Genomic DNA, 16,204 nt, shown 5'->3' on the forward strand with positions numbered 1-16,204 from the left:
TTTTGCCGTTTGGGGAAAGTGTGTGTTTGTGTGGATATGCATGCATGCACACACATGCATTTCTTTAAAATTTTATTGAAAAAAATTGTTACTAACTTTCTTCTAGAGTCTTTAAAGTTAACTTCAGTACACAGGCAATTAAAGGTAATCTTGATTCCAGTACATAGACAATTAAATGTATTGACAATAAAGCATCATCTGGTGCTGAGGTGAAAAATGTGATCTTCCAGTTGTCGCTGAACTCCAGTCTGCAGCAGCCCCAGTCAACTTGTCAATAACGGATACTGGGAATTACAGTTCAGCAATTTCTAGGGTAATATTGGTTTCCCATCTCTGATTAAACACACAGTCTTTTCACACAGTGTAACTTAATAAGATTCATATTCAACTGTTAAGTATGATAACTTGTTATATGGTAATTTCATTTTTCCAGTATATCTTAAGTTTTAAAAATGCTCTGTTTTCAATCATGGGACGGGGGGAGGGAGGCAGTGAACAAGTGGATTTTTTTCTTCTTTGCTTTAAAACAGATAGAACATCTGCTCTATCATAAGTACAATGAGATTTGTTATAAGATTAAACACTTAGAAAAATAAAATAAAATTGCTCTGGTCAGTTTGGTGTACCCTTACATCAAATAAAACAGGCTATTTCAGAATTAATAAGCAAAACTTTAAGCAGGTAGAAAAGAAGTTTCAGAAATTTTAGTATTGGGAGGAGAGAATTGAAATAGTGATCTTGGGATTTAAAAAGTACACAGAAGTGCTTGTTTTTCGCTCTCAAACAATGGAGGGAATGAAACTGCTATGTAGTATTTATTAAGTAGTCTTGGGCATCTAAAAGTGCATATCCACCAACATCTTTCTCCCTCTTCAGTACTACACTTAATGTACAGCAGAAGTCTGGAGAAATTATTACCAGAAGATTCATCCACATAAAAACATTGCTGAAAGCAAATAGACACATACAGCATGTGCCAATAAAAAAAAACAAAAAAAGAAACCCTGGATCAATTGCCCGACAGAGCTGGCCTGATAGGAAATGGGGGGAAATATACTTCTTATCACAGTGGTTTACCTCTCAATTTCTCCTGCTAGACCCTTGTGATTATTTGGAAGGACACTTTTCACACAAAACATATAACTGAATAAGAAAATAGAAACTAAAACATAGCTGCAGCTCTAAGCCAGCTTTTTTTGAAAATCAATCCTGTCAAAAATTAACGCCATCAAAATTGCCATCAAAAATTAACTTCAAAGGACGTAAGTTTAACGTGGAGGTGTTCATGTAGAATGTATCATTTTTTTCCCTCAGAAATCTAACATGTAGGACATTTATTTTCCTCCATACACTGCACTCTTGCCCTTGAGGTGTCGTTTATACCACTCCACACACCCCTTCATGCTGCTAAGATCTCCATTTATGCTTGAGCTTCAGCCTGAACCAATAGCCAAGTCTTTACCTTGTCTGACATAAGAGTAGAGATTGAACGTCCAATCTCATGGTAATCCACATTGGACTGACTTGGCCCTAGCAAGACAAAGATGAAGCGAACAGGAATTGGAACTTCCAGGACTGATTCCAGGAACACAGCTTCATTTAAACGGACAAAAGCCATTGATGGTTGTTCGAGGAATTCAACACAACCTATGAAGAAGGGAAGAATAAAACCAGATGTACTGGATCATATAAGCCTTTTGTAACAAGAAGCATTATTATTTTTGTAACTAGAAGTATTAATTGACAAGTATCCAAACTGGGGAGTCCAGGCAGAAAGCACATAGCACAGTCAGCTTCAAGTGACATCTAGTGATGCCTTATTACTTCAACTGCTGTTAATACATGGCTGCAACTAATATAGGCAACTCAAGTTATCTGGGCGTTCAGAGTTGGCAGTTAGTGTGTCCTACATTTTTGAGAGAGATACGAAGACTGAATTTAAAAATAATAAACTTTATCAGTGTGCAATTATTCTGATCGAAAAACCAATGCAGCAAAGCCAATTCAGAAATTGCACTTTTTTTTCCTACATACATAAATGCAGCCAAGAAGAAACAGCACATATGTTAATTTTTTTGGAAGACTGGCTTTTCTCAGTTAAGAATTTCTGGCTGAGGAGCTAAGGTTTCAGAACAAGCTCATAGTTAATAGGTTCCTGGCTGAAGTCTTACTACTTCAGTGGAACATAAGTTGGGCCCTAGCAATTCTGCAAATGTGCACGCGCACACACAATGATTGACAGTACCTGTATTCTGGCTCTAACATGATGCTTTTGGGCAGGCATGGAAATTAGTGGGACCATGCTTAGCTTCCTGGTGGGGCTCAAATTCCTGTTTTCCATACCTTATGAAAGTACTACCAGTGGTAATACTACTACTGTCAGTGAATGATTTGTGGTTTCCCTTATGTGCTCTGTTTCCCTCCTTTTATCTAATTACTTTGATATGGGCAGTGTGTGCTACTTACTGGTCTCTGTACTGGTAATGTATGAGAGTGGAGTGTTTATTTCATTTCATTTATTTTATTGATTTTACTATACTTATATGCTGCTCCAATCATGCCTGACTCTGAACAAGTTATACACCTCCCAGAATAGAATAAAACTAAAATTTGACAGTATAAACACAGTTGGAAATACCTCAACTACCCTGATTCCATGAGCCCTTCTTAAGGTCTTTGTACTGGATTTTGACTTACCAACAAGCACCACGGTGGCCTCAGCATCATCAGGAATCTTCTCCATCAACTTGAGGTATTTGCCACGATGTCCCTCAGAGCTGTGAAGGTGCATGTTTTTCTGTCTCAACAAGAAATATTTTAATTAGCCTGAGCTGTCTCTTTGTGATGACTTTCATATGCCATGATGCTAGAATAGCCCTTGACTTTGTATAATATATAAGCTACACTCTAGTTAATAAGGTCCTACAAGGTACAGACTTTAATCCCTTGCTTTTCTACATGTTTATTTAAGGTAAGTCTAAAGACTGTATCCCCCTTACACATTCATTCATTTGTTAATAAATTCATTAATTAATTCATCCATTCAATTCATTCTCAAGGCCACTATATTATACTAATTACTCTAATAGCACTTTCTTCATATATTCATACTCTTGATCAAGTCACTTCTCCAACTTAAATTTATGGAGTAAATTATGGAAGACCCTGAAATATGTGCAATTTTGCACTAGTGGTAAAATCCAGCTTTTATTTGATACAAGCTTTTTAAAAATCTTTTTGTTTGTTTGCTTTCAGTGCACACATACCAATTCATAATTCATATACTTACTTTTCTTGAACTTACACTCCACTGTAAATTAGTTTTACAATCAATTCAATCTGATCCTGTAATGGGCAGAAGGAATAACCTTGAGGAACAGGAGGAAGAGCCACTACCAAGACAACGGTCAGATAAAAGAAATCTGAGTGCGGGTCAGAACTGTAACCTGAGAAAATGTCTCAGACAGGATGCTCCCTAGTTCTCATAAAGATAAAGGGAGGAAGGGGGGAAGCGCATTCAGAGTTGCAAGATTCTATAATAAACTTACTACTTGTAATTGAAGTAGTATTAGCCTGCATGACTTGGGTTTCCTAGTCTGGTCTACCTTGAAGAGCTGACATATCCCTGTTGTTACTCACCTCTCTGTACTCAGGGTCATGGATTCGCGGTTCTGTCATCTCAATCCGCTCTTCTCCCATCAATGGCATGCAAGTGTCAACTGTGTGATTGTGATTGAGATGATGGTTTCCCACTATAGAATTCATGCTGGAGTTGGAATGGTTCCGGGGGAAGAATGCCTCCTTCTCATCATTGGGGTGGCTGAGGAAACAATGTGGATATTAAAGAAGCTAAAGAACCTTGGCCTGATTTCTCTAGTTAAAGAAAACAGTTGCTCTTGAAAGTTCTTCAGATAGCTGTCCTAAAACCTGACTGAAGTGGAGAGAGAGCATTGTTCACTCTTGGTGTGTCCACAACAGCAAATCTCTGCTCATCTACCTTCCAGCCCCTCTACATATTACAGAGCCCTGATTTTCCTGCATGTATGTAGGTTTTCTGGAACTTCATATATGTTATATTTTTCCTGTTTCAGGCCAGCCAGCACTTCTATGCACCCTCTATTCAATAACTTCTTTAAAAATTCACCAAAAAGTTCTCTTGTTCTCCTCAATTGCCTCTTATCATCCCTTGGACCTTGCTTAATCTTTAGGATGCAAATTTCTGTACTATGTCATAGTTACTTATACTTCAGTAGTTCTTCCTTTTCTATTATATCTTTATCCACAGCCCCAATTAACTATATTTCTAATTTCACCATTCCATACCGCACCACCTACCTATGCTTGAGCAGTAGGGCCCTCAGGACATTGGCTCTGTCTTCAGCCTTGATCTGATCTGAGATTATCATAGTTTCTACCACCAGATGAGCAATGCCTGGTAATGTTGTTTGTTCCAGGTCCAACAAAACAGCTCCTGAGATCAGAAAAACCAATAGTGGAAAGGCACAGGAATTATTTCATAGTCACAAAATTTCTCAAGCAGATTGTCTCCTTCTACTCTTACTTCTATTTCTTTCTCTAGGCTAAATAAATACATACATACATACATACATACATACATACATACATACATACTGAACTCATACTATGTTAGCAGCATCAGAAATACCTGCAAAATAGGCAAGTAAAGGCTTTGAGAAGCATTGTTTATTCATATGAATGAATCTGTTGTCATTGCATAGGTTTTGTACCACACTGGCCTTCACATATTACGTAATATCTTATAAAATTCTGAATCTTTACTTGGGTTCAAGAGTCTTATAAAAAAGATAAGGAAAAACAAAGCTGAATCTACATTTAATGATTTGGTGTCCTTTTCTTCTTCCATTATTACAGCTTATGTTACATTCTGCCACAGGACTAGGCTGACAGTGACTACAACCATTGATCATTTTCTCCTTTTTATAAACAAGTTTATTTCAATCCTAAAAGTTCTTCCTTTTAGGCCTTTAAAAAGTTTCTTTGAGTCAAGAAGCAGCTTGATGTCAATATAAGTTTCAAGCCAAAGTCTAACCTCATCAGGGTTACTCACCATGGGCAATAGTCTTCCTGAGCTCCAAAAGACTGCGAAAAGAGAGTGAGGCAACATGAGGCTTCCCCCAGCGTGCTGTATCCTCTTCCACATCCTCCTCAAATTTGATCCAGCGTGCTGTCTCCTTCCAGTGCATGTCCTGGTTCTTGTCCACTATTAATTCATTCAGCTCCACAAACACCTAAGAAAAGCAAGACAGCTACATTCCAGTACCCTGCCCATTTTTTGCTATTAGTTTTCTTTATAAGAATGGCATTCCTAACTGCCCTGTTATACGGATGCTGCAGGGAAGAAATAGTGCTCTTTAGCTCTGCCCTGACAGCACCAGATATTCTGTAGATGACAGATACTTAACAGCATCAGAAGTATAATTCAAGATGAAATGCGGGCCATTGCCTATCTCTTCATGCAGATTCAGTCACTCATGTCTTAGTCACCTCCCAACTGGATTACTGCCATGCAAAATGTGGCGATGTGGGCATTTATGGGTGCTGGTTCTTCAACACATGCGACACTTCTGCTTTGCGAGCTGCATGGGTGTGATGGGATGTAACTACAAAGAGGAGAGTGATGTGGGAGATCAAGGCTATCAGGAAGGAGGGGGTGCATTCCAGGAAGGGAAAGGAGGCAAAAGACAACAGAGTCTGCAGGGGGAGCGTGAGAAGAGTAAGAGATTTAGGATAGCCACACTCTAGAATCTCCCAGGGTATATCCGCTAGTTGTTGTAGTATAGATTTAGTTTGGCAAGATTCTGTCTATAAGGTGTAAGCAAATAAAGGAACTGTACTTGACTGGACTATTTCATCGTTATTTTTGGGCTGGGCCTGACAATGGGCTACCAGTGTGCTTCTGGGTGCAATTCAAGTTGCTGGTGGTTACCTTTAAAGCCCTTCATGGCTTGGGGCTGGGTTACTTACAGGAGTGTCTCTCCCTAGTGGAGTCTACCTATCCTGTTAAATCTCGCAGGAGAGGCATGCTCTGGGTCCCATCCACGGAAGCCAGGAAGAGGATCTTTTCTGCCATGGCACTTGCCCTTTGGAACATCATCCCCCTCAAGATCAGACTTCCCCTCACCCTGCTGGCCTTTCCCAAGGCATTAAAAACCTGGCTCTGTTGTCAAGCCTGGGGCCCTGATAATGTGGGTGAGCCCATTTCTTGGTTATATTGACTGCGGGATGTTGTGATTGTTCTTGATTGTTATTTTATGTTATTTGTGTTTTCAATTATTGGTTGTGTTTTTACTTTGTTTTTCTTTTGTTTCAATTGTTAGCCACCCAGAGTCATGTATGAGATGGGTAGTCATATAATGTATTAAATAAATAAGTAAGTAAGATGTGCCAAAGACATGCATAATGTAAGAGAAGGTAGCCTAGATTCACATCCTAAATAGTCTATAACAGGAGTGTATAATCTCTTCCAATAGTGTGCTGGAGGACTACATTCCAAAAGTTAGTGGATGAGGCTAGGACAAAAACGAAATTTGATTTTATGTCATTTATATCTATAGCTAATTAAAATTAAACAAAGGTCATATTATATGATAATTCTCTAGTTATGCATTTAATAATTCTCCCTTCTTTCACATGAAATATTGAAATTTTCAGATCACTCTGAGGGATGCTTTCAGGAGCCACACTTGGCCCTAGGACTTCAGGCTGTACACTTCCAACTTATAACTATAATTTTCCCTTCCAGACCATTTTTCCTCCCTGAACACATTGTCTCGTTTTATTTATGGAGAACCAGATAGCAAAATTAGACTGGGACTGCCTGTCTATACCCTAAAGCAATAATCTTGGTAACTAGGTTTAGGCTAATTCCTACAGACCAATCTTATCATCTTTGTTGTTCCTGCCCTTATGGAAAGCAATTTACCACCAAGCAATAAACTCAGCAATGCATAAAGGTGCTGGTGTTGCCATACACTGCGGGATTCAAGAGGGCAAGGCCATTATGGTACCTCATGGGGTTTTCGGTCAAGCTTCTTCTTTTTCTTCTTTTTCTTGAAAGACTGCGAGGACAAAGATGTTTTGCTGGATCTGTTAGTTTGGCTCCGGGATGGTTTCTTAACCAGATGTCTCCTTACTCCTGGATTATCTTCAAAACGATGGCCTGGAATAAAGGCAGGATAGGGCATGGGTACATAAAACAGAAATGTCCTTCTATAACCAGAGCTGCATGAATGCCATTAACTGCTCAATGGAAACACAGATCTTTGTTAAGGACAACAGAATTCGGTGCTCAAGAAATGCCCCATTTCCCAGTAATGCATAGATATAGAAATGTATAACTTTTGTAATGCATGATGAAAACTCAGAAGAATCATGTTTTATAACACTGGAGCAAAGTAACTATCAAATCCAGAATAAAATTATAAAAAATATACAAATATATATTACTTATTTTATTTTTATGAGTCACAAAAACCTCTTTCTCAGAGCCAAATCTGAGAAACCTTAAATAAAATGATGAATTTTTTTTTAAAAAAGTAGAGCTTGGTATATATGATTTCTCTCATAATTTCTTTCACCTCTGCTTCTGTCTCTGAGAATTGTCTTATGTTGAGTCAGACCATCAGTTCATTTTGCTCAGTACTTCCTACTCTAATTAGCAGTACTCTCAGTAGAATTTTCCCACCCAGACTATCCTTAGAGACGTTGAGGGATGAATCTGGAGATTTTCCATATGCAAAGCACTGTGATGAGCCATACCCCATCTCTGCCTTTTGCCTTCCATTCAATTTTCATTTAAACAAATTGCTATTGCAACAGAGGTAGCCACCAGAAGCTCATTTTTCACAATTATTTCCCTGTATGAACAGGTGCAGTTACAAGTGTTTGGCAAAATATCCCTATTTAAAAACAGCTATATGCAAGTATTGTCATGTATTCCATGAAGCATAGCAGAACCTCTGTTCCCCTGTTTTGTTAGATGCTACAAAAACATCAGTGAAAATCTAAGGTGGAAGCATTATGTTGTGTAACCCTTGGAGTCTCATTTGCATCTATGGGGAGTGAGAGAAAAAGCTTGTTATGGTGTATGTACCACCATAATAAGATTGCTAGCAGCATATAACCAGTTATGTTCTAAATCTATCCAGAATATAAAAGCACAGATAAAAATCCTTTAAAACTCAAACTTCTGGGTACATAAAAACATTTTTTGCAGAAGACTATATAACACAGACATGAGTGGGCCCCTTTGGGGAAGGTATTTTTCAGTTGGACAGGAAAGTTCTCTCCTCTGCTCCTTTAAATAAGAAATCTCTAATAAAACAAGCATCTGGAGCAGGGTCCCTTCAAGTTAGTGACAGCAGAAAGGGAACTCACTGTACTATACATACTTTATTATTATATTCATCAGTTTTCCACTCTACCCTTCTTTCAGTTTCTCTGATCCTAATGCAGCACTCTTAATTGTGTTATATTACATAACCACACAGTAGTACTCCTCACAGCAAACATTTTGACCACTGCTGATTGCTCATCCAGTGTAGTCCCTCTGCTGAGCATTACTTACAGGGGAATGGAGAAAAATCTTTGAAGAGCCATAAATCGATGAGCTGACTGCATGTTGTCTTTTAGATATAGGTTCATTAGATGGCATAAGCATTTATATAACTAAATAGTTTGCAATATGTTTAGCTCCCTGTTTCTTTGCTCCTTTCCCATTCATGAATATAAATTGCGAAAGGCATAATCTTGCATTTTGTTTGGTACCCCATCAAAAGCTAACGTGCTTCATAACGACAAAAGCAACCTCTGAGTACACAAGCACTGGATTCAAATGCTGCAATGCAGTGTGGGAGAGTTGTCTCCTCCAGTATAAAATGAGAATAAGTAACAGCTGAGAAGGGTGGATTAAGTGGGTGGTACAAGCCAAAGGCAATTCTTGGGAATTCTGTTTTCCCCCTCAAGACATTAGAAAGCCCAGATAGCTTGAAGCCTATTGCCTCATCCACCAATTCATTCTCCTGAAGAAGCAATGCTGACATTATATAGCTTTTCAGTTTGGGAACTCAGGCCGCTAAGTTAAATATAAATTAAATCTATATGAGCTGAGTGTATTGTTTTCCCCAGTGGCTCTGTCCCTGATTTGAGGCCTGGTGAAAACTAGATCCCAATCTTTCCCATTTTCAGCTGCACATGACAAAAACCAATAACTATTCATCAGTAATAAAGCACTGAAACTAATTAGAACTGTTACAGTGTACAATTATACCTGACAGTCATCATTTTAGTTGGAGATTTACATAGCTGACTGATAGAATGAAGAAACAAGGGAATGAATGGGTGAATGTGTGGGTGCTGCATATATTTTGTGGCTTTTGTGGGTGATGAACAGTGGGCGTGGGTGCAAGTGTTATTATCTACATTTAGAGTAGTATTAGCTGTACCCAATTTATAGGGTGCTATTCACCTATTTTTGTGGCCTCTTCAAGTGCCTGATATCCCCTTGAGAAAGATGATGGGTAGTACTCATTCTACAAAAAAAAAAAGAGAGATGTAATCTAAAACAAATCTAATGTTTTAATTGTCAAAACTGTTGTGGAATCCATTTCAGATTGTAGCAATTATTCTTCAGGAATGGGAGATAACCAGCTTGCTCCACAGAGCTATTTTTTTTAGTCTAATTGCACGTATCCACACCAGAGCGATTTGTTTTAGGGCGAAAAAGTTTAGCAGGAAAGATGCAGATTGTTGTACGCTGCCTATATTTTTCCATCCAGTCGGGCTAATAGCAGCTTTTGAGACACTGGATTAAGTCGTGCTCAAGATTAACTAGGACTCTGGACACTGTGTATAATATTGCTCATTTGCTTTCTGTCATAGATATTCATGAAGATCAAAATGAAAGGTTTTAGGCCCTAAAGGACAGAGTTTTGGACAAATCTGAGCACTCTCTATCCCCACTCTCAGCACATTTAACCAGTGAGCCTGCTCAACACTGATAATAGCAACTTCTAATGGGCTTTCAACCTATGAATATATGTTTATGAATGAGTTCATCTATCTTCAGTAAGAGAAACATGTCATAGCTCATAATGTACAATGTGTGTGTGTGGAGTGGGTGGATGAGCGGATGGTGGATGTTGAAGGAAAGATAAATTGCAGTTAGGCACCAAAGTGAGAACTAAAGATCTTGCTAGTTCGTTCACGGATGTGTGTGTCTGATGTATGAGTGAGGAAATATAGGTTGTAGTTAAATGCCTTCAGCTTCACATCTCCAAAATATTTGAACAAGTAGCCTCCAGGACAATAGAGAAATCTGAAAATAAACCTTTGGGATAGGGTAAAGTTAAGCAAATAAAAATAACTTTGTATGGGCAAAGAATCATTAAAAGCACAGGTGGACAAAATTGCTGTACCCTTAATAAAGTAATAGAAAAAAGAATTTTGAAAGGTACAACCTATAGTGATAAGATATATTCAAGATAAATGAAGTTTGTCATATTTTAAATCTGATTGTCCAATGGGGAAAAAACAGTCTAAGTGAAGTTGAGAGTAAATGTGTGAGAAGATGCACATATATATAGCTGTACATATGAATCCTAGCACAACTGCAGTACTTACGAGTCGGCTCCAAACTGGGATAACTCAAGTGGTTCTGAATGGCCTCCCATAAATCATAGTCTTCAAAGTTGAGAGCAAACTCCTCAAAGTCGTCGTAATCAAATGAATTATGGGCACAGACAGCTATCTCTATTTCTGGTCTGTCTCCTACTCCAGTGTCCTTTACTGTCTCCTTTCTGTTTGGAATGGCCATTGCTATGTTCTTTAGAAGATGAAAAGTCTTGGGTATGTGGCAAAAAATAGGATTTAGGTAGGAGATGAGTTCCTCTTCTCTGAAATTTTTCAGACAGCACAACATCCAGTGCCCAGTAATTTTGGATAGGATTTGATAAAAAATATTCCCACTGACCATCTAGTGAAAAAACTAGCACAGAGATTGCATCTGCTTGTTTAGAATCCAAGTGGGAATATATTCGTGCACACTGCCAAAGCCAGCAAGGGGGTTCTGTAGGAGATCCAATACATGATGTGCTGCTGTGCTGTTTTCCTTTGTGACACAGCCTACTGTGCCCCTTCACATGCTTTTGATATCTTCATCTACTGAAGCTTGGAAAGTAGCCTATTGACATCTTTGTGTCCTGAGGCTCAAAACTGCATTTCCATGACGTCCCTTCTGTGTTTTTGCATTGAGAGAATGAGAGAACTAGCATGTTCAGCTTTCGGGGAGGGGGGGAAAGTGCAGAACATAGCAGTAGATAGATATAATGTCAGTCCCAGACACACTGAAACTTTGTACGATTTGAGACCATGATAGACCCTGCATTAGATGCAGATTCCAACTCAAATGTAGCCACTCCCTCCAGAAATTGAAACACATAGTTCTCTCAGAACACAAAAGGCGAAGATAATTTTAAGGTAAGAAGGAGAAAGCAAAATCCTAAAGGTTCAGCAAGGAAGATACTGGGTTAGACCTAGCATCTGAGAATTAAATACCATCCAGTAAATTATGGATGAGTGGTAGTACAGGATATAAAGAGAATAAAACTGAGCTCTCAGGTAACAGAAGACCATATTGGATTGCAGATTGCATGGTCAAATTTGGAAAGCAAGGTAAGTATTTGAGAATTTTCTCTCCAACAAAGTAAGGCCTAGAGGGTCCTCATTATAATAGACTTTGAGTACAGTGATTTATAACATCTTGTAGGATTTATAACATTTTGTAGGATCCTCAGTGCCTAAGCAATTTGTCAAAATATTTCACCAGTCTTGCTGTCTTCTTTTCCTGACTTTTATCCCTCCCTCCCTCCCTCCCTCCCTTCTGCATCAAACACATCACATGTGAGATTCCTACCATAACAAGAAAAATCCCCTGCGTAGTCCTAAAAAGCAGAATTTACATTCATGTTTCAGATTTTAGGCATAATTGATTAAAGCCTCACAAGTCAAAATATCCTATAACTTAAAATCATGTATCTCCCTCTTATTCTAGACTCCTGTGCATTATACCTAGTATAGTCCTAAAATGACATTATTTCTGGGAATTGAAAGCATAGCTGACAATATTTCAAAAGAAGTATATTGCTTACTATGTTTTGGATGTATGTTTTTACTGAAATAGATGCAAGTCAGAGTTGTTTAAACTAACTTCAGAGAGCAAAGTAAACAACTGGAATCTAAGGAATTACTTAGATTTTTTATCTTAATAAAAAAAAAGGATGATCAGAGGGAACACAAATAGAATTTTACAAAATTGCAACTTGTGCGGACAGAGAAACTAAATAAGCTATTTTCTATTTACATTCCTTTATACATTTACTTAGAAGTTAAATATCAGTGAACCCAGAAGGATATTTGGGAATAAGATGAATATAATTGGGCCATGATCTACCTAATACAAAACAAAAACAAACCAGTATTACATTATGTTGCATGGCCATTAATATAATGGCTATGTTGTGATATCCAAAACCACAATGTTTTTCAGACTACAAATATACCAAAGTATATCAAGTGGGTATCCTGAGCATTAAAAGTCTACATACATCCTTCTGTCCCTCTCATTAAAACTATTACACAATCCAGTTGCTCGTTTTTAATGTAGCAGGGTAGTTACTCTGATGTTTTTATGGCCCTCCCATATTCACTCAGTGCTGCACTAAAGGCAAATTCCAGCAGACAAGCACTGCAGCCATCACCACCACTACCACCACCACTAGGGACAGAATCAAGGACCAAAGCTGAATCTCACTTTTCATATCATCAAGGTCAGCAGAAGCCAGCATCTGAGCTTCAGCTTCATCAGTGGGGATTCGTTGGTATGTGGCATTCTCTACAGCAGTCATGCTGCCAATGCACACTCTCTCCTTCAGGTCATAGTTTGACCGCTGCCCACTTGGCACCTGACTCCATGGTCTGCGTTTATCCCATCCCCGAGATACATTATCTCTGTATTCAGGAAAGCTGTGGAGGCAAGAAAGAGCACAATGATGGCACAGAAATAATAACTGAATAATTGAAAGTGAGGACTTATTCCTCGTAGGCAAAGTGTACTTCCAGAATTAGGAAATTGGAACAAGACTAGAGAGTTGCTCTGACTTCTCTTTTAACCTAAATCAGATGTAACCAATTTTTATTCTGTCAAGGGTTGCATTCTGTCAAGTGTAACATTTGGAGGGCAACACATCAATTCCACTTGCAGTAAAGCAAGTGGTAAGTGGTGCCAGAAACCAAACTGCGTGGTCCAATTCACTCTCTCTTTCTGACAACTTTTTTTCTCTTTCCCTCCCCCTTTCACTTTCTGGCACCCTCTTTTTTTCTCTCTCTGAAGTAGCAGCCTGCCAGGAAAATAATAGATTAGTTCAGTCCAGAAGTGTGAACTAAGTGTTTGGAGAGGGTTTTTGAAATCATGTTGAAGACTATAAAAGTCTTAGGTTGCGGATTGCCTATCTTTGTCCTAGAGAATTCTTCGACTAAAGGACCAGGTTGCAGGTTTCTAAATCTTTCTTAATCTGAAGTACAATATTCCCTAACTGAAAAGATAAATCTTGAAAAGCTCTTTCTCTCTTCAGTTGATAGTTCTTGTTAGTTTGGCAGCTATGACATCCTTAAGGTTCTGTTTTAGAAATCATACAGGTAGTCCTCGGGTTACAACTACTCATTCAGTGACCGTTCAAGGTTACAACGGTGCTGAATGAGGGGGACTTATGAGCAGTTCTAGGAGCTCCTGCTGTCGCAGTGTCTCCATAGTTATGTGATCGTGACCCAGGTGCTTGGTGCCTGGTTCATGATTATGATGTCACAGTGAACCACGGTCACATGATCGTGATTTCTAATGTTCCCTGCCGGCTTACCACAAGCAAAGTCAATGAGGAAACCAGCAAGAAGTTGCAAGTCGCTCCCATCCTTGTCACTTTTTTGCCCATCTGAGCTCCGTAGTGCCTACCTGCAGCACTCCCCCCCCGCACACCTGCTCACATTCTGTAGCACCAGCCTGCGGCACTCCCCATCTGTCCATAGCTCTCACCCACAGGCAAGAATTATATAAATCTATACTTTTATTAAAGTTTTTAATTTTTTAAAATTTAGATTAATAATTTTCCCTTTTCTAGTTCCTGCATTTCTGACACGAGACAAGATGAGACCCACTGGCCTTCTTGCCAGGGACTCCTGCCACTTCCTGCTTAACGGCCCGCACGGTCCTGGGGTTACAATGGCAACTGGGACTTTACTTCATGCTTTATGCGTATCACTTAGTGTCAGAAATTCCAGTCCCAATTGCCATTGTAATCTGAAGACTACCTGTATTCCTCACTGTTTAAGTTTGCATGTAAATATTTGAACCAAAGACTCTCGGAGTATATATGTAAACCTCTAGCAATGCAAGCTTCTAGAGATTTCTTCTAGATCAGAATGCATATACAATTGGTTTTTGTTTTGCCTTAGAGTCAGTATAGACTCCTGGAGACTGCCTGGACAAGTCCCAGCAGTTTTCTTGGCAAGGTTTCAGAAGTGGTTTGCCACTGCCTGCTTCCTAAACTGAGGCAGAGTGACTGGCCCAAGGTTGCCCAGCTGGCTTCATGCCTAAGGTGGGACTAGAATTCATGGTCTCCCGGTTTCTAGCTTGATGCCTTAACCACTATGCCAAAATGGCTCTCTACAGACAATTTACCTGTAAACGAATCCCTCCCACGTATAATAAGAAAGCCTAGAGGGCCAGATGGCTAAATTCCTGACAAAAAAACCAAGTTTCCTTGAGGTTAAATAGCCATGGAAGAGTTTGCTGGAGGCTTGTTTGTTTGTTTGTTTGTTTTCCTCCCAGGAGAAGCAACTAACTGTTGGGAAGGAAAAGATGGAATTTCAGCTTGTGCAGTTGCATCTTCCAGGATCCAGGAAACAATATAACATAACCCAGGCTTCTAGAGGTAGAAGTAATCAGAGGTATATTAGGACTGATTTTATTTTGCATGGGCTCAAGGCAAGTTGCCCAGTTTTCTTCCAAAACTAGCTTTTCTCTGAGGCTTCATTTCTTCTGGATGGCCCTACCCATTTTCCTTTGTTTACATCTGCTTTTTTGAATTCTAATCCTTTTCTTGAAGCCAAATACCTACACATGCTTTTGTAGCTGTGTGTCTTAATACACTCTAAATACTATTTTAAACCAATATATTAGTATTAGTTTGTGTCTTGGGAAGTTGGAATCTGGTAATATTCCTTGGAAGGTCAAGACCTCTGCAGATTAACTACCAATATTAGACTTAAGATGCCTTCGTATTTTTCAAATTAACGGAAGAAATAAGGCATTTTCCTTCTTTTGGCCTTCTTCCTATCATCCTGGTTGGAGGAGGAAAAGACATCCATACTGTTCTATGCTGGCTACATTACATTATTTCCTCAGTAATGAAAGAATATGCACTCTTCTTTAAACATTCTAGAATAGAAGATACATATTAAATTTAAACCTGGATGAGCTCTGTCTCAAATTAAGCTTATCCCATCTATACTACCAGAGTGAACTCTTGAACCTGAACAGGGAAGGCATCCTACTACTTTGTCCTGCATGCCTACAGCCTAGGAGAATTCCAAAACATAATTAATCTCATCTTACCTACTGGAAGAGGTAGGCCCTTTCTCTGGCAGCAGGCTGGAGAAACATGGGACTGGGGAGAGATTACTGTATTCCTCTGCCACATGAAATGACAAAGTGCATTGGGTGCCATGAGCTTCCTCCTCCTCTTCCTCAGCCTCCTCAGTCCCAATGGTAAACTGAAAGAAGCAATGCAAAGGGTCAAAATGACACAATATCCAGGAAAGTAATCTTCCTATTACTTTGGTTAAAGTTGAAAAAAACAAGGGACAACGAACCCTTAATACCAGGGGAAAAAATGGCAATGATCCCATTTTTTTTTCCTGTCTGCTTTTTATCAGCCAACAGTTTCATACTTACATTGAGCTATAGAGACTCCTACCTTTGACAAATGGGGCATACACATACCATACACACAATGCCTGATACCTCTTGATATATGGATTCAGGAATTCTTTTAACCTTCATTCCACCATATCTAATTCTTGTGCATGAATCTCAAGCCCATAACTCCTCTTG

The 16,204-nt window shown here is 39.0% G+C and overlaps 1 protein-coding gene across 4 annotated transcripts in view; it reads right to left on the bottom strand.

Annotated features, from left to right (window-relative positions):
• Positions 1-16,204, bottom strand: part of SLC4A3 (solute carrier family 4 member 3) — a 51,790-nt gene that overhangs the window by 16,463 nt on the left and 19,123 nt on the right. For all 4 annotated transcript variants that reach the window (XM_088146324.1, XM_088146322.1, XM_007438418.3 and 1 more), the window contains exons 5-12: positions 15,707-15,864; positions 12,851-13,062; positions 7,050-7,201; positions 5,090-5,270; positions 4,336-4,471; positions 3,640-3,820; positions 2,698-2,797; positions 1,463-1,647 (exon numbers count right to left, since the gene is read on the bottom strand). In XM_088146324.1, the coding sequence (XP_088002450.1) occupies positions 1,463-1,647; positions 2,698-2,797; positions 3,640-3,820; positions 4,336-4,471; positions 5,090-5,270; positions 7,050-7,201; positions 12,851-13,062; positions 15,707-15,864 (1,305 nt within the window). The remainder of the gene's footprint in view (positions 1-1,462; positions 1,648-2,697; positions 2,798-3,639; positions 3,821-4,335; positions 4,472-5,089; positions 5,271-7,049; positions 7,202-12,850; positions 13,063-15,706; positions 15,865-16,204) is intronic.

This window comes from Python bivittatus, unplaced genomic scaffold (genome assembly GCF_059951505.1).
Source record: "Python bivittatus isolate LINGU-HERP-01145 unplaced genomic scaffold, Pbiv_v1 ctg000480_np1212, whole genome shotgun sequence".
NCBI classification, from domain to species: domain Eukaryota; kingdom Metazoa; phylum Chordata; class Lepidosauria; order Squamata; family Pythonidae; genus Python; species Python bivittatus.